Source organism: Mixophyes fleayi, chromosome 1 (genome assembly GCF_038048845.1).
Source record: "Mixophyes fleayi isolate aMixFle1 chromosome 1, aMixFle1.hap1, whole genome shotgun sequence".
In the NCBI taxonomy this organism is placed as follows: Eukaryota; Metazoa; Chordata; class Amphibia; order Anura; family Limnodynastidae; genus Mixophyes; species Mixophyes fleayi.
Window position 1 is genome coordinate 282,440,340 of NC_134402.1, and position 25,173 is coordinate 282,465,512.

Here is a 25,173-nt window from a genome sequence, read left to right on the forward strand (position 1 = left end):
ACCTCTGGTCCCATGCACTCAGTGCTATGACTCAGAAATAGAAGAAGCAATATAGTGTAGTGCGTTTAGCCAGACAGGTAATTCTCAAGTAAAACAGAATCAGGCTTTAATAGCAGTGTATCCATAAAAGACCAAGCAAATTTCTCAAAAGAAAGTCATTTCATGACGAAACGCGTTAAGGGTGTAGCTAGTTTCTGTCTATCCTGCTCGGTGGTGGAGAGTGTTCTTTATCCTTGCGGTCAGAGAGCTCATTTCCAGGACATCTGAGGGTCTATTGGACAGATAAGCTTGTTAAAATTATTTTTTATATACGGGCATTTGCTTGGTCTTTTATGGATAGTCATAGCACTGAATGCATGGGACCAGAGGTATAATCCATCCGGGGGAGAAGATTTGGGTCTCAGTGAGATAAGCTAGATTACTATTTACATTTGGTATGAGGCCAATTTGGACACTTGGAATTCTGTCTATTTCTAATTAACAATATCACACTATGTTTGGCGCTTTTTTCATATATATATATATATATATATATATATATATATATATATATATATATATATATATATACACACACACACACAGTGTTTAAGGGTGTTTGTGTAAGCTTGTATTGTGTGGTCTAAGGGTGTGTACTTAAAATAAAAGTGTGGGTATCTCATTACAAGCAAGTCTCTTGGATCCTTCGCAGTCTGCGTGGTTTAGCTCTACCTACCACAGAGGTGCAGAAGCTAATGCAAGGAGGTTTGGTCTTAACTGATTCAGCCCCACAGGCCTCAGCTCTCCGGATAGGCACCATGCGAGACCGGTTAGAGATGATGTAGGTGTAATAAGTAGAGCAAGTACAGGTGTCTGGGTGACCGGTTTTAGCTGGGAAGCTGGAAACACTGGGATACAGGTATGACAGGTACTGTTGGTACAGTTTGTCTGCCAAGCATGGAGATGCTGGGTTCCAGGTATGACAGGTCGCTGTAGGTACAGGTTGTCTGGATACCCAGGTTAAGCTGGAGATGCTAGTTTTCCTATTTTGACAGGTGACAGGAGGGAGCCAAATAATCATCAACTGAACAGGCTGAAGGACAAGATCTGGTAATTTGGGAAAGGCACAGGTGCCTTAAATAACTGGGAGACGTAAGTGGGGGGGAATAACTAAATCAGTCTATGGCTGATATATATATATATATACACCCAAAACAAAAAGAAACAAAAAGAAAGTTGTCAGCGCTTATCCTTTACACTGCATATCTGTGTGTGTCTAGCTAAATGAAAACATGAGGTATTAGTTCATATTTTGATCAAAAGACTTAAGCCTGCATCCCAACGTCAAGGGTACCTCATTATATGCAGGTCCTACACTGACCTATATGCTTTAAACACTATTAAAATGCAGTTAAAATCAGATGCACTCACTTCCCAGGTATAGGGGTTTACATCTAGCAAAGGCTGGCTTTGTGAGCCACACTGTCACTCACCGGACTGTGAGTGCTATTTCCCGTGTGTTCAGGAACCGTGGCCGTCCGCCATCCTGAGGGTCTGCGCATGTGCAGCCCTTATCAAACCTTCAGTACCTGTTGCTTTTAATTGATTGGATGATCAGGCAACCCTCCCTATTTAAACCACCTCTGATCATTACCTAGTTGCCTGATCTTGGAGTCTCATTCCCCATGAGCCTCTGAAGGTGTTCCTGTGTTTCCTCGTGTATTCAGCTCCTGCTGATTCCTGTTTACTGCTATTGTGGTTTCCAGACCACTTCAACTCTCCTGTGTTCATCGTGCCTGCACTCAGCTGATTCCTATCTGCTACTACTACCGGACTCCAGTTCGTCTCAACTCTCCTGTGTTCAGCGTGTCTGCTCTCCGCTGCCTCCGTTACTACTACAGAGTTCCAGATCGTCTCAACTCTCCTGTGTTTATCGTGTCAGCTCTCCGCTGCCTCCGTTACTACTACAGGGTTCCAGACCGCGTCTACTCTCCCGTGTTCAGCGTGCCTTCTCTCCGCTGCCTCCACCACTACTACTGGATACCAGACAGCCTCAACTCTCCCGTGTTCATCATGTTTCCAGTTTCACTTACTACTGCTTCCTGAGTATTGCTTCGTTGATTCTGGATTACCTGCCGTGCGCTGCACCAACCTGATTACCGCTTCCACCCTCCAGTGGTCTCTCCTCCTGCCGGCCTTCAGCCGTTCAGGTATCCCTGCACGTCTCTCTGACAGCCTGCTCTCCTGCACCGCGGTATGCATACTTTCCATTGACTTTGCTTTTGTATTGCATATCCATCTGGACTGAGTTGTGTTCTTCTCCGGAGCCTCCTATCCACTGAAGCTATTGTTACCATTGACTTTGTTTCCTATTGCCTGGATAGCTATTGTGACTTTGTATACGTCAAGCAGCGCTTGTCAGTTATTGTTGTATTGTGGATATCATCGTGGGATCAAGTTCTGTGTGCCCCGTGTATACTCTGCTTTACATTCATCTCCTTATGCCCCTCCTCACATATATATAGCAGTGGTACAACTTGCTGACGCAGACCACTGACTCATGTTCCCTGTGACACCAGTTTCAAGTATCCTCTCACATAAGCAGTGGTACAACTTGCTATACGCAGACCACTGACTTCCCCGTTACCTACTTTCACCTGGACTTCATTCCTTCACTATAGACAGCGGTACAACTTGCTATACGCAGACCGCTGACTTTCACTACCTCCTCGCTACTCCTGGACATTCCTCCTCACTATAGCAGTGGTACAACTTGCTATACGCAGACCACTGACTTGCCTCACGTTTACTTGTCCATCTGGTTCCTCGTGTACATACATATACTCATTACCAGTTGCTGCTAGTCATAGACTTTCCTTGAGCATTCTCTCACCATCTGCTGATTCTCCTGTTCCGTTGTCACCCTGCTACCAGAGAACCATAGTACCAGCTATATTACTCTGGTAAGTCTATCATCTGGTGATACCCTGGGCAAAGACTCCTAGTGCCCGTGACAGTAAGATCAGGCATGACAGACCCAGGTGCGGAACCTACAGCTAAAGAGATGCTGCAGTATCTGGTTACCCGTATTGAACAACAGGATGTTCGCCAACAACATTTGCTGCAATGTTGCCAGGCGTTAGCCTCCCAAAGAACATCTGTGCAAAATATCACAGCTACTGTTGATGCTCCTGTGCCTTCTTCCGTTTCCCCAGTGCCATCCCAGGTGTCTACTGCTTCCACGCTACACCTGCCTACTCCTTCAAAATATGATGGAGACCCCAAAACATGCAGGGGTTTTCTAAATCAATGCTCAGTTCATTTTGAGCTTCAACCTCATAATTTCTCTACTCATCGTTCCAGAGTGGCCTATCTCATTTCCTTGTTTTTCGGACAAGCTCTCACATGGGCTTCCCCTCTGTGGGAAAGAAATGATCCATTATTACAGGATAGTGCCAAATTTATTTCCACGTTTCGAAGTGTATTTGATGAACCTGGTCGTGTTATTTCCGCTGCATCCAGCATCTTCCGTCTACGTCAGGGTTCTCGTACTGTAGGCCAGTACGTCATTCAATTTCGGATATTAGCCTCTTTGCCACCGTGTAGACATGAGATTTCGTGAAAGATAGTCTGAAAAAACAACTTCATTTAAAGCACCTCTTCGCTCAAGCCCTCAAGTTCGCCCAGTTTCATCTCCGGTGATACCCATGGAGATAGGTCGCTCCAAATTAACTTCAGAGGAGAGGGACCGAAGAGTAAAAAAGTACCCGTGACACACACCCAAATGTGCCTTAAATAGGCTTGACGGACAGCTGCTATGACAAAAAGGCAATATTTTGAAACAAAACCAGAGAAAAATAAGCCTGCGCTCGGTATATCCCACATTATATATGGTACCAGCTGCTTGGCAATAAGCCCGCGCTCGGTATATCCCATATTGTATGTGGTACCAGCTGCTTGGCAATATAAATGCCCATATATGTATACAAAACAGAAAGAAAGTTGTCAGCGCTTATCCTTTAAACTGCATATCTGTGTGTGTCTAGCAAAATGAAAACATGAGGTATTAGTTCATATTTTGATCAAAAGACTTAAGCCTGCATCCCAACGTCAAGGGTACCTCATTATATGCAGGTCCTACTCTGACCTATATGCTTTAAACACTATTAAAATACAGTTAAAATCAGATGCACTCACCTCCCAGGTATAGGGGTTTACATCTAGCAAAGGCTGGCTTGTGAGCCACACCCAAATGTGCCTTAAATAGGCTTGTATATACACAAACGCCCACGCACACACACACAATACAAATACATTGCCTGTACCCGTACACACTACAAATACAATGCCTGCCCACACACACAATATGTACATAATATAAAAATTTTACTTACCTTTCCATCGCCTTTATCTCTTCTGTTCTTCTATGTTGCGCTGCTCCTATCTGCCCCAGCAGTGCTCGTCGCTGAATCCTCACTGAAAATGACGTCGGGCGTAATGACGTCACGCCCGACATTCGGTGGGAGCGAGGAGACTGCCGGGAGCCGCCGCGAGATCAGGTGACTGATTTTATTTTGTTTGGTTTTTTTTTTCTTTATTAACACAGCCGTGATTATTTTTTTTTTTTACTGTTCCGGATGGGGAAGGAAGCGGGCGGTTGCTGCGACCCCTTGGGCTTGCGCCCTGGGCGACGGCACCGCCCGCACCACCCTAGTTACGGCTCTGGTGCATAGTGTAATCATCATGCAGCCATTACACGCATTCTATCTTTCTCACATAGAAACACACTTTAGTTACCTCATGTACAAAATTATATCATTTATATCACAGTTCATGTGTGTACGGGAAGATGTCTCTCAAGCATTATAGGTGCAGATCCCAGCATGGCATCTGCCATCTTATTCTCAGATATGTTTCAGATAAAACCTTCCTTTTATAAACAGAAAAAAAGATATTTTATTACATTTTACAGAACACAGAATGAGGAAATAGGTAAAACAGGTGAAACAAAAGTATAGTGTAAATTCCAAGAAACGTAATCAGCATATTATTATTGGTATGAAAAAAAAGAAAAGAAGCATTCAGGGAAAAATGAGAAAAGAGAAGGGAGAGTGGAAAGAATAGAAGTAGGAGGGAAAGGGGAGTCACTGGCCAGAGAGGTGAGAAGAAAAGAGTAGAGAAGATGAGGACCCAAGATAGTACTAAAATTGGTAGTTAGGGCTCAATGGCCTTAAAAATCTAGAGGGAACGAAGCTCCGTGATTTTCAGTCCAAGATAAAACCTTCCTTATCACAAAGACCTACAATACAATATCAATGAATTTTACATACACTAATCCCCATAACTTCATACATATACAATCATAAGCTATTCATATTATATTCAAATACAGCACTATAAGCTCCATTACTTCATTTCACATCATAGCCACCTATAACACTGTAATGTTAGCCATATTGTAGCACAAAATGAGCAAACTCCATTACTTCAACAGTAGTACAAACTGACCAAAATTTATTACTTCAATACTAGCACAAACTGACCAAACTCCATTACATCAACACTAGCACAAACTGCCTCACACTCACAAAACTTGATTCCATTTAATTCATTCAACTTACAGATTCCATAACATTCTTTTACTTGCCAACATGTTCAGTAATGTCTCCAGTGAGTGTGAAATAGAGAGATCAGCCTTGTGTAATGAGATTTAAAAGCTTGCTTGTGGGAGGAGTAAACCCTACCACAGGATATAGTCAATGTCCGATGTGGCTCTGGCTCAGAGAGTGATGTGGCTCAGAGCATTTGATATGCAAATGCAAGCTAACTTCTTACCCTAGAACAGATTTTACCAACTTTGAGTAACAATTACAACATAGCTAATTCTGAAATATGGGCCAATGTGTTGGAAAAATGGAATATCAGTATGTACTAATAATAATAATACACAACAAGTAAATATAAACATTGCTTCCCAAACTATATAAATTGTAGCAGCTTCCCCACTGGCGTGACACCAGGATCACATCTCTTAGCCAACTCTACTCGCACGGCATCTTTAAATCATTTGCTCAGCTACAACTGTAATTCCCCCTCTTTAATTGCCTATTTTATAACTATTTGCAGCTCCAGCACACTCTGGTTGCTCAGTTTGGCAGTGCTTTGATTACTTTCAGCTAAGACTCTCTCTGATTACTTCTTAGAAAGGTGGGCGCAACTAAGACCATCTCCATTCTCTATGCCAATGTCCTCTCCCAGCATACTCTTAATGATTTAGGCAGGTTGCAGTTGGGGGGCGGTGGACCTGGGCCCCTTGGATGACGACGACTGAAGTTTCATACTTGACAGTGCCAAGGAAGCTGCCTCCTGTACCGGGTTTAGACAAGTGCAATTATACATATTACATAGTTTATTACTCCTCACACAGGCTGCACCAGATGGGTGTCAGACCTGATTATAATTGCTCACAATGTGGAGGAGCCCCTGCAACCATCTAGCATCTCTTCTGGGGTTACCCTGTGGTCGGCTACTTCTGGTGGGAGGTAATGGGAGGGGATACGAGATACAGGTATCGAGGTTCCTCTGTTATTTCCTAGGACTTGTATGTTTGGTCTTGGAGTGGACCTACTACTTGGCAGTAGTGCGACCAGATATGTCATTAATCTACTTGCACTGGAAAAGGTCATTATAGCTCGCATGTGAATGACCCGCGATGGGCCCAATTTTGCTGCCTGGGTGGTGCTGGTGAATGAAGCAGTGGGCCACAAACGGTTTACCTATGGGTCCAAAAATACAATGTCCAAGTACTATAAAGTTTGGTCCTGCTGGGCACAGTCTAGATATACAGAGATTTTGATCCACCTTGAGTGTCTCCCTCCCTGCCCCCACCTCCCCCTTTTTCATCCCCTTTTTTCACCCTCTTTTGGCTAATGGACTTAGAGGTTACCATATTTGGTGGGAATGGGGGGAGAAGTCCTGAGCCTGCCTATCTAACTGGACTACACGTTGTGGAAGTCAAATAATTGGATGAAGTAAACCAAATTGATTACTATTGATTTACCATACGATTGCGATTAATACACCCCTTGTGTTATGACGCAATTGCATGAATTCATAACACACACATTTACATTTGCACTTACACTTGTAAATAATACACAGTTATTAAGGTTCCAATCCACATGTATTAATTAGTAAAATATATTAAAGATATCTAAGGCTCAGGATATAGGAAATGTATCATGTTTAGTGTAATTTTGATCTGCACATTACCATCTCAAATCCGCTACTTTCGACTTTACGATCGCTGTGATCAATAGTCATGAAAGATAAAATATTGAATGATCAAAATGACATTGTGTTTTAAATTTGTTTAGAACTGGTTTGGGTCAGTTTCCTTAAACATCACATGTGTTCAGCAGTTGGGGTGAGATGGTGACTCCTTATCAAAGGAATCCTTTGAATTAGCCTATGACCAGCAGACAACTGGAACATCATTAATCTTGAGCCAATGCAGACCCCTAGACATGATGCTTGTGTACATAGTGACATCATCAGTTTTTTCTATACTGAAGCTGCATATAAGCACACTGGCCCATTGTTCTCCCTCTCTTTGCCTGACTACTCAGACAACATGACGTTATCTTATCCTGGGTGAAGCTCATTAGAAAATGTAATGTATTCATTGTTTGTTTATACTTTCCTGTATTATTGTAATGGCTTGCTGTAAATCCTGCTATCTTTTGCAATTAAATATCTTTGTGCTTTGGAACCACAAAAATCACATTGGACAGTGTTTTATTGGTAAGCAATAAAATTACTTTAATAGTTACGCTGGATTTTCTTGTGTACTGTGCATTGCTCTTCTGTTTGCCATTTTACATGTACTTGTGGATATGCTTATATCTAAAAAAAAAACTGGAACTGTTTGCTAATTTGTTTTGTTTTACTGCATTTTTCAGAAATTTAAATAAAAATATTTGATTTTAAAAAATATATAATCATTGCTGCTCTTTTAATTATAGCCAGTTGCATATAAATATAAATATCACTACTACAGTTGGTGTGTCTTTGCTACACCCGATCAGTGTTTCCACTTTCAAATTTCCTGGTCCAACGCTCAAATTTTCCTGTCAAAATTTGCACTTAAACACCATAGTACATACATAACATGATACTTTTCCTGACAAAATGTAACAACTGGAGACAAGGAAAAACTGTGAATCACTGGGAAAAAACCTTGTAGGTCGAAACACTGCACCTGATCAGTGCATATGAATTGGTGAGCTTACAACGGAGACATGTATATTTTCATTACCTTTTTAAACGTATATTCCTGAGGGATATGGAATGTATAGATCCAAGTAAGAGCGAGCAAGTGTGTGTAATAACAGAGAATAGAAAGTGGATTATAGTAATTATACCATTTTTGATTAAAACAGCATCCCTATGTAGCAATTAAGTTGCCAGTAAGACAGCAATTTAAAGCTACGTTTGTGTTAAAGGTTGTATTGTTTCAAAATGTGAGATGGATTAATTTGAGAACTAGCAAAATGTTTAGTCCCGAGTTAGCTCACATCTTTAATAAGAATTGGCTGATTTTAATGATAGTATTATGTTGTGTTATAGCAGTCTGCTAATTAACTAATTTAAGAGTTGGTAGAAAATCTCCTCCCTCCTAGCATATAAATGTACAGTGTGTGTATATATATATATATATATATATATATATATATATATATATATATATATATATATATATATACACACACACATACATATATACACACTATATAGACAAAAGTATTCAGGCGCTTGACCATTACACCGACAGGGACTATAACATTGTATTCAAATACATGTACTTTAATATTGAGTTTGTCCCCCTTTTACACCTTCCACTCTTCTTAAAGGGCTTTCCACAAAATGTCGGAGTTTTTCTGTGGGAATTTGTGCCTATTCACTCTGTAGAGCATTATGAGGTCAGGCACTGATGTTGGACGAAAAAGCCTGGCTCGCAATCTCCATCTCAAAGGTGTTCGATGGGGTTGAGGTCAGGGATCTGTGTGGGCCAGTCAAGCTCTTCCACACCGAACTCATCAAACCATGTCTTTGTAGTCCTTACTTTGTGCACCGAGGCACGGTCATGTTGGAATAGAAAAGGGCCTTCCCCAAACTGTTGCCACAAAGTTGGAAGCATAGCATTGTCCAAAAATAACTGGTATGCTGAAGCATTAAGATTGCCCTTCACTGGAGATTAGGGGCCTAGCTCAAACCCTGAAAAAAAGTCCCATACCATTATCCCTCCTCCACTAAACTTCACAGTTAGCATAATCAGTCAGGCAGGTAACATTCTCCCAGCATCTGACAAACCCAGACTTACTCATCAGACTGCCAAACAGAGAAGCGTGATACGTCACTCCACAAAACACATTTCCACTGGTCCACAGTCCAGTATCGGTGTGCTTTACATCACTCCATACAACGTTTGGCATTGGACTTGGTGATGTGAGGTTTGCATGCAGTTTTTATGTTTACATTAATGCCAGTGGAAGTTCAGGACGCTTCAGCTATGGAATCAGCAGAGCGTTGGCGACTTTTACGCACCATGTGCCTTAGCAGTCGTTGACCCCGCTCTGTGATTTTATGTGTTCTTCCACTTCGTGGCGGAGTTGCTGTTGTCCCTTAACGCTTCCACTTTCTAATAATATCACTTACAGTTGAACGTGGAATACCCAGCAGGGATGAAATTTCACGTACCAAAGGTGGCATCCTATCACAGTACCACGCTTGAAGTAACTGAGCTCTTCAGAACGACCCATTTTGTATCACAAATGTTTGCAAATGGAGACTGCATGGCTAGGTGCATACACCTCTGTCAACGAGTCTGATTGAAACACCTCATTTCAATAATTAACAGGTGTGGCCAAATACTTTTGTTCATATAGTGTATATATACACACACACACACACACACACACACACACACATACATACATACATACATACATACATACATACAATATGGTAAAAGAAGGAAACATATGGCTTTTGAAAAAGTTTACCAAGGTGATAAAAGTCTGTCATAAATATGGGGCTAATCAACATTCCCATAGTCTACTATTCTTGGACTAATACAGTGCGGTATATATTGCCACTAAGTTCACAATTTTAGTACTATCTGCATTATTTGATTTATAAATATATATATATATAAAACTGTTTCATTTATGTTGGTTTTATAAATTAAATAGTCTTTTTTTTATCAGATTAGTGTAACCAATTCTTAACACCGTTAAATTCTGTCTGAGAAGTTTTTGACATTTTTTATACTATAGCGATCTTTCTAAGCACTGTGTTAGTATTGTATGTCATGCTATAAGTGGGGCAATATGTGCCATTATGGCATACAGCCACTTTTTCTCTCCACTTCATTTAAGCTGCACACACGCTCTACTACCCTTGCAGAGCATGTGTGCATTAGACTTGCAGCTGGTATGATCGGTTTCCCCCTCCCTCTCTTACCATATGTGTGTTTGTGTCTGTCACCTCCCTGCGTACATGCGTGCATGTGTCTGACCCCCCCCCCCCCATCTCTGAGTCCTTCCCCTCTGCATGTATGTGACTAACAAGTCACATGGAAGGTGCACCACATGACAGGTGTCATCTCATGCGTGCAGCCTGCAAGAGACACTCCTACACAGCTGAAAGAAAATAAGTGTATGGGAAAGTGTGTGTGTGTGTGTGTGTGTGTGTGTGTGTGTGTGTGGGGGGGGGGGGGGTTATTTTCTTAATGTAATAAGGGAGGGGATGGGGATTTTTATTAATTTAATGAAGGAAGGGGGGGATTTGTCTTACTGTAATGAGGCAAAAGGGATTGTCATTTTTGTCTTAATGTAGTGTGGGAAGAGAGGGTTGTTTTAAAGTAATGAGGGGAGGGGGGTATTTGTCTGAATGTAATGAGGGAAGAGGGGGTGGGTTTGTCTTAATGCAATGAGAGGTGACCTATTATTTTAATTATGGACTGTGGTGTGCATGGGGGTTAAGTTTCGGGAGAAGGATGGGTATTTATTAAATGGGATTATGAATTATTTAATGTCAGGGATGGTTAAGGGAAATAGATGTATTTATTAAATGGGAATACTATTTAATTATGGGGCTGATTGAGGGAAATAGGGCTAGTTATTAAATGTGTGTGCTATTAAATTAATGCCAGGACTGGTTGGAGGGAAATAGGTCTATTTATTAAGTGTGAAAAGCATTAATTTTATTTAAAACGGCTAGTTGCAGCGAAGGAGGGCTAATTATAAAATGTGGGTGTTATTGATTTAACGCTGGGGTTTTCTATATTTCATGTATCCATTTTATTCCAAATAGGGACGAACATTTCAGGATCCAGATAGGCAGCACCTGAACAGAAGAGACCAGCAGCCACTGGTAGTAGCATTCATTCACATTTCTCCCTCATGCACCTACTCAATTTACAGTCTCTCCTATTTACGGTCACCATACTTCTCTCCAAACTACTCTTCTTTCTCCATCATCCTATTACTCCTTCCCCAATTATGATTTCCCCTTCACTACTTCCCTCCTCGCTAGTCTGTACACATGAACTGTTTTGTCTCCTGCACCCATTACACTCACCAGCCTACATAAACAGAAATAAACCTCACATATACAAATCCTCCTCGCATGTCCTCTTTCTCACCCTGCTCCTTCTTATGGCTGCTGGTGATATCTCACCTAACCCTGGGCCCCGTACAATCCCCATTATCTGCTCATGCTTCTTGTTTCACCCCAAACCTTTCCATCCATCCCGTACTTCCAATCCGGCCAACCTTATTCACATATCTCCACTACCTTCTCTTCCCTTCTTCTGTGCACTCTGGAATGCCAGATATGTTTGTAACAAACTTACATCCATCCATGATCTATTAATTTCTAAATCCCTCAATCTCCTTGCCATTACAGAAACTTGTCTCACCTCCTCTGATACTACATCCTCTGCAACTCTCTCGCATGGGGGACTCTTCTTTAGCCACTCTCCCAGACCCGGAAGCAGACAAGGTGGTGGAGCAAGCATTCTACTCTCTCCAAGCTGCATCTTCCAAGTCGTACCCTCCCTTTAATTCTCTTCCTTTGAAGTCCACACTATCCATCTATTTTATGCTCTCCACCTTCGTGTTGCTGTCATTTATTGCCCTCCGGGACCAGTTTCCCAATTCCTTGACAACTTTGTGGCCTGGCTCACTTATTTCCTATCCTTTGACCTGCCTACACTCATACTAGGTGATTTCAACATTCCCATTGATAATTCCACTCTCTCTTCTGCCACTAAACTCTTTCACTTACATCCTCCTTTGGTCTCTTTTAATGAACCTCATCTCCCACCCACTGGGATGTACACTCCCTTGATCTTGTCTTCTCCAGCTACTGCTCCATCTCTAGTTTCTCCAATTTAGCCTTCCCACTCTCCGACCACAACCTCCTTTCCTTCAGCCTCACCTTACCTCATGCCCTTCCCCCCTGCACACAAATACACACATACACAAAGAAACCCAAGTACTCTTAACTCAATCCACTTCTCATTTTCACTAACGCAACTATTTTCTCCAATGAATGCATTGTCCTGTCCTAATCAAGCTGCATCTTTCTATAACAAACACTCATTTCAGTCCTAGACAATGCAGCTCCAGCTACTACATATAGTCTCCAACGATCCAAACCCCAGCCATGCACAACAAACAGATCCGCTACCTGCAAAAGTGCTCCCGCACTGCAGAGCGCCACTGGAGGAGATCTGTTTCCTAACCCGATTTCCTCAACTAAATTCATCCTTTAATCTTACAGCACTTCCCTTTTAACTGCCAAACATTCTTCAAATCTCTAATACCCACCCAGTCTTCTAACCCACATCACCTCGTTGCCACCATCAACTCAATTCTCTGCCCCCCTGCACATCCTCCTCCTTCCTCACTGCCCTTGATTTTGCCACCTATTTCAAAGACAAAATTGACACTGTTCCACAAGATATTTCCTCATGCCAAATTCCACTCACTTTACCCACCTTTACCTGCACTCCCCAATCCACCCTTAATTCATTCTCTCCAGTAACTGAAGACGAAGTCTCTGCACTCATTTTATCAGCTCATCCTACATCCTGTCCACTCGACCCTATTCCCTCCCAACTTCTCTGCTCCCTCTCCTGCAAGCACAGCTCTAACTCACCTCTTCAACCTCTCTCTCTCCACTGGCACATTTCCAGTCTCCTTTAACTTGCGCTCATCTCACCTATTCTAAATAAACCATCTCTCGATCCAGCCTCTCTCTCCAACTACCGCCCTTTTTCTCTCCTCCCCATTTGCCTCCAGACTACTTGAGCGATTAATGTACAAACACCTGTTTCACTATCTCTTTTCTCATTCCATTTCTGGCTTATGGCAATCAGGCTTCCGCCCCATCATTCCACTGAAACTGCTCTCACAAAAGTGACCAATGGTTTACTTACTGCAAAATCTAAAGGGTAATTTCTCTAGACTCATTCTCCTGGACCTCTCTGCTGCTTTGGCACTGTTAATCTCCCTCTTCCCCGACTAACTCTTCATTCCATTGGCTTTTGTGACATAGTTATTTTCTGGTTCACTTTCTACCTATCGAACTGTTCCTTTAGTGTTTCTACCTCTGGCACATCCTCCCCTCCACACCCACTATCTGCTGGGGTCCCACAAGGCTCTGTTCTTGGCCCTTTACTTTTTTCATTGTACACCTTTGCTCTTGGGGCACTAATTAGTTAATTTGGCCTCCAATACCCACTCAACACTAATGACACTCAAATCTATATTTCTTCCCCTGACCTCTCTCCTTCTGTACTATCTCGTGTAACCAATTATCTTTCTGCTATCTCCACATGGATGTCCCAACGCTACCTAAAGCTCAACATGATCAAAACAGAGCTTATTATCTCCCCTCCCGCCAGAGTCATTACCTGCCCTTGTTACAAGCCGCGGCGCTGTCCATACCCGTCGCGGCTCGCTCTCCTCTGCCCCCGGCGTCCCAGCCGCCTCCTTGACGACTGGGATGTCACTTCCGGCCTGGTCGTTGCTAGGGCAGAACACCGCATCCCAACGGGGAAATTAACCGAGCACGTGCACATTAAATGATAATTTATTATCAGCCTTCTGGGACTGATTAGGTTAGGCTGGGCTGCTCTGTTCCTATTAGCTGCTCTGGGTATTTAAGGCAGGGAGGACTGGGTTTCCCTGCTGGTTATAGCGTTTGCAGCCCTGTGCTATTGCTGACCTGCTGTTGGACTCGTTTGCCTGATCTCCTGTTGTGACCCTTGCCCGTTGCCCTGACCTTTTGGCTTGAATACTGGACTCTGCTGTTTCGCTTGTGACCCTAACCTCTGGATACCGATTTGCCTGTCTGCTACAGACCCCTGACCTCAGCCAGACTCTGTCCACCTGCTCCAGTCTGGGCTAGCGCCTCCGGTTATATCTGTTCTGCGGCCATCATTGATGAGCTTTTATGACTCTGAGCTTAAGACCTGGGGGCTCCAAGTACCTGTGAGCACATAAAGCTCTACAAGAAAGGTGGCTGCTAAAGGTGAAGACCCTCAACTCTATACGTTCTAATAGCTCATCTTGGTGGTCGCGGGCCCTAACAGCCCTCAAATCTCCCTCACTGTCAATAACACCACTATTTCCTCAGTCTCCCAAGTCCTCTGCCTTGGTGTAACACTTGCAAGTATAGGTATGGTGACATACATACTAATAAAAGCAAATAACTATTTTTCTTTTTAAGTGGCCAAACATCTGACTTTGTCTCAGCTGATATCAGGACCCTATAATTAGTATTATGTCCCATATTTAACCTTATGTCGTAGTGACTTACAAGAAAACAACACGCCACACACACATATATATCTCTCTTCCCCACACTGATTACTTAATTATAGAAAAAAAATATGGGAAAAACTAAAACATTATATATTACAAGTGATAGGGAAATAGAGAAGCAGGGACAGGTATATATAGATGGGATCAGGGGGGTAAGGGACATCGTGAAAGAGACAGGGGGTGAGTATGAGGGTGAGAGGAGCAGGGGGTGAGGCACAAACGAGAGGAGGTGGGGAGAGAGAGGAGTTACCTTTGATGATGATAGGGGCACATGGGCAGAGTGGACAGATAAGGGAAAGTTGAAGGGTCAAAAGGAAGACAAAGAGGTGAAGAAACACAGAAATGGTTGGGGACACATGGTGCATAGCCTTCTATTCTTTAATGTTTTACATTATACTATATACAGTAAAAATGCATCTAAAACTAATTTTACATAAAATCAAAATACCCAAAGCTCCTAGGACCTAGACGTTCCTCAGTCTTCCATTTAAAATTTCCATACCTGCACTTCTAAATTTCCACTTTGACCACTGATTGGATGTTCATTTGCTTGAAGTAGAGGAATTAGTATTACCCTTAATGACATCTGGGAACACAATCTAGACACATTTATTTAAACCTAGCACCTGGAGTAATAATAATTGCAGATTTTAGCCTTCTCAGTGTTTGCCTGTTCCTGAGGACAAATCTGGTTTCCTAGCCTTTGAGACTGAGGCCACTCTGCTGCATCGGCCTCTGATCCTGAAGATACATCTACTGCCCTGGCCTCTGCCAAAGGATGACTGAGATTCTTTCTCCGATCTTCGCTGCATCTTTTGGGCCTGATCCAGCCTCTGAATAATAAAGGATAAACCCGCTTTTGTCACAGTGTTCGTGCACCACTGTATATGGCACCAGCTCCATAGAATGCTAGTGATTTTACCATCCCTGACCAGCAAGATCCTCAGATCCTTGCAAATTGCGGCCTACAGATTCCCGCCCTTTTTCCAGTCCTTTACCCACAAGAACTGACATTCATCAGCTTTGTTGAGTTCCTGACACACTGCTACCATGTGCTATCCTGAGCTCCTGGCACCCTTCTATCCATGTACATGCCTGAAGACCTGGCAATCTGCTATCCAAGTGCAACCAGAGTTCATGGCCCCCTGCTACCTGTTGCAAGCCTGAGGTCCTGGCATTCTGATAGCTGTATACTATCCTGAGTTCATGACTCTGCGCTACCCATGTACAATCCTGATATACCTTTCTGGCCAAAGAACTCCAAACCATTGTCAATGTTTGATTTCAAGTGTAATAAAGAATTCTACACTACTATAAATCTCCAATCCCACTTGTGATTTAATCCCTGACTAGTGTATAAAACAGATCTCCAATCTAATGGCTAGTGTATAAAGCAAAGCACCAATCTGATAGAATGTATAAAAAGTAAACTTCCAATATGGTGCAAAGCAAGATCTCAATTTAGCTTCCACTTGATAGACCAGTAATTGCTGGACAAAATTTCATAACCCTCACCACCATGTAAGTCGCTTCTTCTTGCTAAGGGGAAGTGCTAAAAGAAGCTATGAATAATTAGCAGACAGCTCCTGGTAATCTGGCTTTTGTAAGTGTCAAACAGGAAACTAATTGTACAGTGGCCTCCAACTAGCTACCATTGGCCACTGTACAAATAGGTACCTAAAATTGGTATAATTAACAGATCAGAGTGCTGGGAGCTGTTTGCTAGATGTTAGTAACAGCTGCCAGCAGTACTTTCCCCCCTAACAATGAGCAAGCACCAGAGAGGGGGCCCAGCAGTATAGGCCTTAATCTTACAGCAAGTCTCCCTTTACACCCCAGATGTTTGTGTTCTAAATATTTGTAGTAAAAATTGTAAGTTTTTGATAATTTTTTTGGTTTATTAAATGGAGGGACAGTTACAAATCAGTTTTTTGTGTTATTGCTTATTTTATTAAATGGAAGTTTAGATATGCAAAGGCCCATCCTGGATATTACTGCTTTTTAAATGGACATAGTACCACATATAAGATTATGCTGTATCTGTTGATGCAATTAAGATTTCTTCCTGTTCCTCTCTCTTCTTGTCTAAGTTTATAGTGGTAGCCACACGCTCTTCATGATACTCCTTGCTGCAGCCATTTAACTGCCAATTTAAACAGGACTCGGCCCTTTTCAGTGCCGAAGTATTAGGTCTACCTAGCTCCAGCATTGTCTCCCTTCATGCTTCCCAGGGTCTTCAGCTTCCTAGAATTTTTTATTCCTTTCCTACCTTCTGATTTGATACCTCACTGACCTTTCCTGTTTGCTCACCTGACTCCTCTCCTGCTGCCCGTTTGATGCACAGCTTCCTTAGGCTACCAGTTTTTTACTCCAAGGGCCAAGATCTGCAAACTTCCTGTAGTGAAGCCCAAACCTCCTTTTGGGGGTCCCTTTTGAAAACCACTCAAGTCCATTAGACTCTACATGCTTGGTTGCACCACTTGACCCAGATTACACCGTATGGTTAATCTAGGTAAGTGAAATTCTGCCAACACAGAGCAATTCTTTTTGCCCAAATCAAATAATTGTCTTATACAAATCATATTAATTTGTGACAGGCCACTCAATGCATGTGCTTTAGTTTAGAGGTAGGAATTGTGTCATGTTTTAAACATAGTATAGCGAAATTAGAAGCATGATCAAGTATGAAAATTACAGAGACCAAGCACAAGGGAGAGACTCAAAACCCTGCAAGTTTGCTCATAGCCTGCAGCGAGTAGAATGTATAATTATATCTGGCTTATATTACTCTAATTATAATTAAGTAAATATAATTTTTGTGATTAAAATGGATCTGTAATTCCAGCTGCTCCCCTGACTTTGGAGGCAAATCATTAAATATTTTATTCAAATCAGGGTCATTCATAGGAATCTAGTAGTGCTCATTGACAGAAAAGAATTCTGATTTATGGACAGTTAAAAGATTTTATAACTGTAGTTTTAGGGGTCTATTTCTCAAAGCTTAGTTTTTTTGTTGCTATAATGCACTTGCAATTAGATTTTGTTTTTTCCTCCCCTACTTTTAAGGGTGGTCAATGCTTCTTTTTGCAGTAATAACAGCAAACTTCAACTCAAACTATATTTCCAATGTCTCTATTACTTTAATTAGACCATTTAAAATAAATAAAAACTCCATTATAAAACTTTTTTTTTTTTTTTTTTTTTTTACTTTTAGCTCTTTTCACTTACCCCGGATGCACTGTGACCCGTGGCATTATACACTATGTTTCTTGATTGGAACTCACTGCTGCTTCCTTCGCTTGTCAAGTTTGGTGTCCAGATTACATATTATAATCGTTAATTTATACAAAACCAATTCTTTAAAGGGGTTATACAAATTTAGGGGGGTATTCAATTAGGATTCTTGGGTCGAGACTACGCGTGTAAAGTGCCATTACGGTACCGCAACATCAGGGATTTCTGTGTGCACCCTATCCACAATGTTGCGGTCCCGGGACCCGTGCAGCCACGAATGCTACTTGAATATGCCCCTTAGTGTCTGAAAGCATGGTTTATGTTTTTGTTAAACTGATCACTCAGGATAAATGACACTTCGGCATCATACAAATGGGCATTATTCTAAATAGTTTAACACATATTTTCAAGTCCTATTAAACAGACTGTGGTGCAAATACACCCGTCTCTGGGAACCAAGATGGTGGCTTCTGCAGAGGAGCAAAAGTCTGCACCGTAGCTGAAGCGAGTTGGGCAGATTGGGGGCATTCCTCGTTGACTACATATTCGGAGCATGATTTCACCTAGTTGCAGTAGCTAAATGATTTCACTTTGGCGAAAGCGCATTTAGAGAAACGTTCACTTGTTTACAGAGCCTTCTCCTCCATGCAAAAGGACTTTAATTCTACAGTTGGTAAAAGATGCCAAAAAACAAAATACTTTTAAATGAGATGCATTTTGTACTTATGAGAAGTGCATTTCTAGACGCACTCTACTACATTACAATGTAATAAAAAATTCAAACACACAAAAGTGTAACTTATGATAAAGACAGTCCTGATATCCCTTCACTCCCATAATTTAAAACACTAATACGATTAAACAAAACAGTATTTAAGGAGAAAAACTGAGAAGTTTAAATATTGAATAGGGTGGTCCTAAAGCAGTAGTAGTTGGATTTTGTAGTAAAGTTTTTAGTTTCCAAAATGTGGTATTGCTATAGGAAACACTACATTTTTCCTTTGCACCAGTTTTCAGAAGTTATCCGTTGCTGGCTGAATTCTGGTTCATGCTGTCAGGGCTATATGAGAAAACAGAGTGCATGAGGATACCAAAAATTCTGAACACTTACATTTTTACTCATTGTTATTTTTTATTATTACTATTGTTGCTGTTGCAAATGTTACAGACATCAGCAAGCGCTCAGTTAAATAAAAGATACATAGCAGAGTAGACACACACCACAACAAAATAGCTTGCAAATCAATGGAACCATTGCAGCTGCATCACAGAGAAAAAGGATCAGGGCCTGTCCTGTGACAAAGCCGTCGGAGGAATTACATTCAGTAGATGTGCAGTATCAACATTCCAGGCTCACATTGATTTTTTTTGTAAGTTTGCAGTTTACAGAGAACAATATTGTTACAAATACATTACTATACTTTCCCAGCGATTTACAATAATTTCTATTCCACCCTCTTTACAGAACAATAATACAACTGCATATTCTAAGTACTCTGCTAGGTATGTACAAAACATCTGGTTTTGACGCCGCTGTGATTTTGTACAAATAAGAAAACAACCAAAATAATAATTTAAAAAACGTTAATTACCAGGACATTGATGTATTTTAAGCCTAGTTAACCAAAATGGAGGTCAAATAAAGTGTTAAATTGCATGAATATTGGTAATAAAAATAGTATAAATGTCCTCCTAAGAATATAAACAGATTAAGAAAGGTGTGTTAGGTGTGAAGAAGAGATCTGTGCTTATTTGATTATTTTGTACTGCAGTAGTTGAAAATGGGCTGATTTTGGAATGTGCCAAAAGTAAATGGTAATGTAACAATTGTAATTTCAGTTTGGGGCTTAAATAAAAAATTTTGTTCCACGCTGTGAATCTAACAGCACTGAGCTTCTCTGTAGGGATCTTAAGACAGTGACACTTGTGCTATTTTATGCTATTACATAATATAAAAAAACTGAAAGTCACTATCTGGATACTGGCACCAACTGCCCTTAGGGCCCCCTAAGTGTTACTTTCACACTTGCCACACACTTTCCAATACATTATAAATATATATTTGCTAATTGATGGCAATAGGTCAACAAACATGGCTCTAGTTTTTGCTTCTAGCCTAGTTTAAAAGTATCATTTTCCATGCTATAAATTAACAATGTTAAATGTTGCTGAAAGAGAAAACACTGGTTCTTTTAGTTTGCTAAATTTAAATCTTAAATTTACACAAAAAGAAAAAAGTCATGTGTGTCACCATTGCATTTCTTGCATTAATTCATATCCCCCCATACTGGATCTCTTGATAATGGAATGGTTTGTAAAACAGCACATGAAAACATGATGCTTGATAGTAGAGCTTGCACAAAGTGCACAAAGTCATTTTTGACATTACAATGAACAGTGTGAAAAAATACAAACTACAAATAGGCAGCTAGCTCCACATAATCCTGGTGGACTAACAGAAAATGAAGGACTGGGCAACTGAATATTATCTTAGACGGCGGAGACATAAGAGTCATATATGACATTGCCACCACTATTATATTGACCCTGTTTTTGTGCCCAAAATGCAACGCATTACACTGAAGAACAGCTAAATTTTTGTTTATTCTAGGTTTTTATTTGCAATAAATCTGTATTTATTTTTATATTGCTAAAAGCATAAAGACAGAGCATACCCTCCTCCTGCATGAATCCAATCATAAAGTGGATTTATAAATAGTCAGTATGACAAAGATTTGTTCTGTGTACTTATTGAAAAAAAAAAATGAACCACATTTATTTTGTTGTTGATTCCAGTGTCATCTGCCAGCCATAAAAGAGTCTAGTAAGTCTTTTCCCATTAGCGTCATGCTTCTTGCTGTAATAAAAGAATGTGGTTCTGAGCAGCCGGCAGCAATAAGTAACAATGTAAAGATCCTCAGTATCAAGTCCTCACCTATTCATAGGGCGGTAAACAAAATGTTCTCTTCTTAGACAAAGCACTGGATTTGTTTTCTTATGTCTGTGTTATTCAAGTCACAAGCACCGAATTGCATTTTCCTTGAGTAAACATGAAGGCAACTTGTTGGGTCTGCTTCAACCGATGACAACAGTAACGCTACACGGGAATCTTACAATAATCTGGGTTCGTTCCACTAGTGTCAGCAAGCAAGCGAGCTTTGGCGGTACTGCAGGTCCTATCCCTGTCATTACCGGTGACCACAAGAAGTGGCTTTCCATGTCACTCGGATTAAGAGAAATCGCTAAAAGTCCCAAATACATATCCTAATAAATAAATAAATACATTGCCTAATTTTGTCATATTAAAGCTCTCAAGGATGTGCCTGCTTTCTAAAAACTAAGAATACATCCTTGCACATTATCAATAAACCCCAATATACAAGTAAACACAATTATCTACATCACAAAATAAATATCAATTGCATTATATTAGTTTGGTTGACTTGATTTTGAACTAAAACTTTATTTTCTTATATTATTATCTTTGATGTTTTTATAAATCCACTTTAATCTGGCATAATATTGAAATGAACTCTTTAGAGATATATTTATTGACCAACAGGAACCGACTATGTTTACATGTCTGGAACAGAAATCCTACACCCCATTTTCTTCTATGTAAACATGTTCTTTAAAACCTGGGAAAACTTCCGTGTAAAGTGGCAAAAATCAAAGCTACCCTGTCACAGCCTTACTGCCTAAGAGCTGTGTCACTTCAACGTACAGAATATTGCACACCCACAATATTTAGGCAATTGAAATCAAATTATGTAAACACAGTTAGCTGGAAGCTGTTATTTCAAAGCCCATAAATTGCATGCACTCCACAGTAACTTGGTTTGTATTCATAATCTCTTTCTCAGATAGCTTAACCACAGTAAAAGGTAAACATGTTTGAAATATTTTTAAGCCCAAACTAATCTTATTTGTGACTTCTGTCACCTTTCTAAAACCTGAAACAGAATACAATTTTATGGATAAGTAATCACGAGCAGGATTAGGGCTCAATCACACAAGCGCCATTGTGAGCAGAGTAAGATCCTGTGCTTTGGATGACATAGTAAATGGTTCCAGTACTGAGCAGTATTGGCTCTTTTTCCATCAGGTAAACTGGGTTCGCATCCTTTGCGTGAGAGAAAACACACCAAAACTGCACGAATACACAACACAGTGTAGTGCTCTGAATCATCACTGGACAGTGACAGAACAATGTACTTGTGTGCATGGTCCCAACTTCTGCTCAAGCTACGTCTACCATCTAGGCAGATCTCAAAATAGTGATCAACATCTACAGTAATTACTGTGTTTTTCCAAATGCTTTCTGGGCCCAGAACACAGCTTGCTCTATTTTTTATCCATTAGTCATTTGGAAACGTACATTGATCAAGGACTGTACTTACTCAGAGTAATCTATTCACCATGTTCTGGTCCACTCAAGTCAGCTCAGTGTAACATTCCATGGACACATGTAAACCGCTGCCCATGAGTTTGTGCTCTTGTTGTATAAAGAGGAGTTAACGCTTGAGTAACAACCTATTACAAAATAATGTTTAAGCAAAATGGCACCTTTATAGCCTGGTAGTGTGCTCTACATACATAATATTTCAATGGAGTCCACAAACTCACCTATGTACCTACCTATATATGTGGTGTTTCTGGTATGTTTCTATTTTTAAAGTATTATGGTCATAAGTCATTCACCCCACTAAATAGACACACTATAGCGCAACTTAGCAAACAGTGACAAAGTTGAATCAGGTTCCACCATTTACATATATAGTGGGGAAAATAATTTAAGATATTAATATACTGAAGAATAGTGGTTGGCGACGTATATATATAGAAGGATTCAAGTAGAGCTACTTGTATAAAACCGCATGTTACTCAATCACTCAACCGATGCAAGATATACAATTAAGATTCAAAAGTGCTTTGATACAGTAAAACACAACAAGCACACATAGTATCATTTTTTTTTTTTAGTTTCAAGGTGACCCAGAGCTTCATGCACAGCCTCCCGAGTTGTAACTAAGATTCGATCCTGCTACTTTAGAACTGTGACACATGCATGAGGGCTATTTCAGAAAATGTGATAGTAAGAACTGGCCAATCTCAAGTGTTAGAGCTTTAAGTGCACAAAACGACTGTAGAATATCAACCAAAGTGAGCCCGAATAGCAGTAGAATGATTAGCCTTCAGATAACTGGCTTCTTATGAACCAGTCCTTGAGCTGGAAATATTACAGCCCACACAGACTGTAAGGTGTCTTCCTAGCACAACTGTGCTCATTTAGTCATGACTGGAACACAAGCCTTCAGAGAGTCGTGACTTTCTGGAAAATACGACATTTTTATGAGGAATGAAATGAAGGACATAAAAAAATGTGGTCAGCAAAAGAGGAAGTAACTGGAGATGTTTCTGCAGACACAGATGCAGCACTATGAACACAACCACAGGTGAGGAGATCTGTCCTCCATGCATGTTGTGAAGTGAGAAGATATTAGATGTAAACTGGTTGCTCCTGTGCAGTCAGCAGTCGGTACATGGCTGCTGGCATTGTCTTCATGTGTATCTGTTGAAATGAAAAAGACAATTTTTGTTTGTTACTAATTTTAAAAAAGTAAGGTTTAAAAAAACAACAAAAAAAAACAACAGTACTTTATTACAAGTTTGCATTTGTGTTTTTTTTAAGCTATGTTCAAACATTTATACTTTATTAGAAATCACCCTTGTGTATACACGGGTATATGTACATTAATGTTGTGTATACACGGGTATGTACATTATTGTTGTGTATACACGGGTATATGTACATTAGTGTTGTGTACAGGGCCGCCGAGAGGGGGGGGAGCGGGTACTAATTACAGGCTCAGTCATTGGTGGGGGGAGCAGGGTAGTAAAAAAACCAAAACCATACTCACATGATTGCGGCGCCGGCGTCCCTCCTCTATGCTGCTCTGTGCTCTATTGCTCCAGGCTGACTGAATGCCGGGTGTGACGTCATCATGTCACGCCCAGCATTCAGTCAGTCTGGAGCAATGGAACACAGAGCAGCAGAGAAGACAAGAAGGAAGACAGAAGTAAAGGTAAGTGAAGGAAGGAAAACGGGGGGGGGGGAGCATGACACAAAGGGGTTAAAGGAGGGACAATAGCAGTATGACACAGGGGTTAAAAAAAGAGGAACAATAGCAGTATGACACAGGGGTTAAAAAAAGAGGGACAATAGCAGCATGACACAAAGGGGTTAAAGAAAGGAGGGACAATAGCAGTATGACACAGAGGAGTTAAAAAAAGAGGGACAAGCAGCATGACACAGGGGGTTAAAGAAAAGGACAAGCAGCATGGCACAGGGGGTTAAAGAAAGGGGCAAAGGCAGCATGGAGAGCGCAGTGTGATCATAAGGGGGCATAGCGTGGTGATGATAACGGGGCATAGTAATGTGTGTGTGATGGCACGAAGCTTTTGGCAATGTAGTGTGTGTGTGGTAGATGGTGGCTAATTAATGGCTGCTATTTTGTTTGCGGGGTAATGGGAATACTATTTTAATGTTGGGGCTGGAGGAAGGCCTAATTATTAATAATGGATGTTATTGATTTAACGGTGGGGCTGGCTGTAATTTTCTAAACGTAGCCATTTTTTTTCCAAATGGAGGGGGGGGGGGGGGCTCAGTCGTTGGTGGGGGGAGCAGGGTAGTAAAAAAACCAAAACCATACTCATGTGATTGCAGCGCCGACGTCCCTCCTCTATGCTGCTCTGTGCTCTATTGCTCCAGGCTGACTGAATGCCGGGTGTGACATCATCATGTCACGCCCAGCATTCAGTCAGTCTGGAGCAATGGAACACAGAGCAGCAGAGAAGACAAGAAGGAAGAGAGAAGTAAAGGTAAGTGAAGGGAGGAAAACGGGGGGGTTAAAAAACAGGGGGGGGGGGCAGCATGACACAAAGGGGTTAAAGAAAGGAGGGACAATAGCAGTATGACACAGGGGTTAAAAAAAGAGGGACAATAGCAGCATGACACAAAGGGGTTAAAGAAAGGAGGGACAATAGCAGTATGACACAGGGG

At 41.1% G+C, this 25,173-nt stretch overlaps 1 protein-coding gene across 2 annotated transcripts in view; it reads right to left on the reverse strand.

Moving 5' to 3' along the window:
* Positions 1-19,217: 19,217 nt before the first annotated feature.
* Positions 19,218-25,173, reverse strand: part of APBA1 (amyloid beta precursor protein binding family A member 1) — a 108,974-nt gene continuing 103,018 nt past the window's right edge. For both annotated transcript variants that reach the window (XM_075210976.1, XM_075210974.1), the window contains one exon: positions 19,218-23,682. In XM_075210976.1, the coding sequence (XP_075067077.1) occupies positions 23,611-23,682 (72 nt within the window). In that variant the 3' untranslated portion in view covers positions 19,218-23,610. The remainder of the gene's footprint in view (positions 23,683-25,173) is intronic.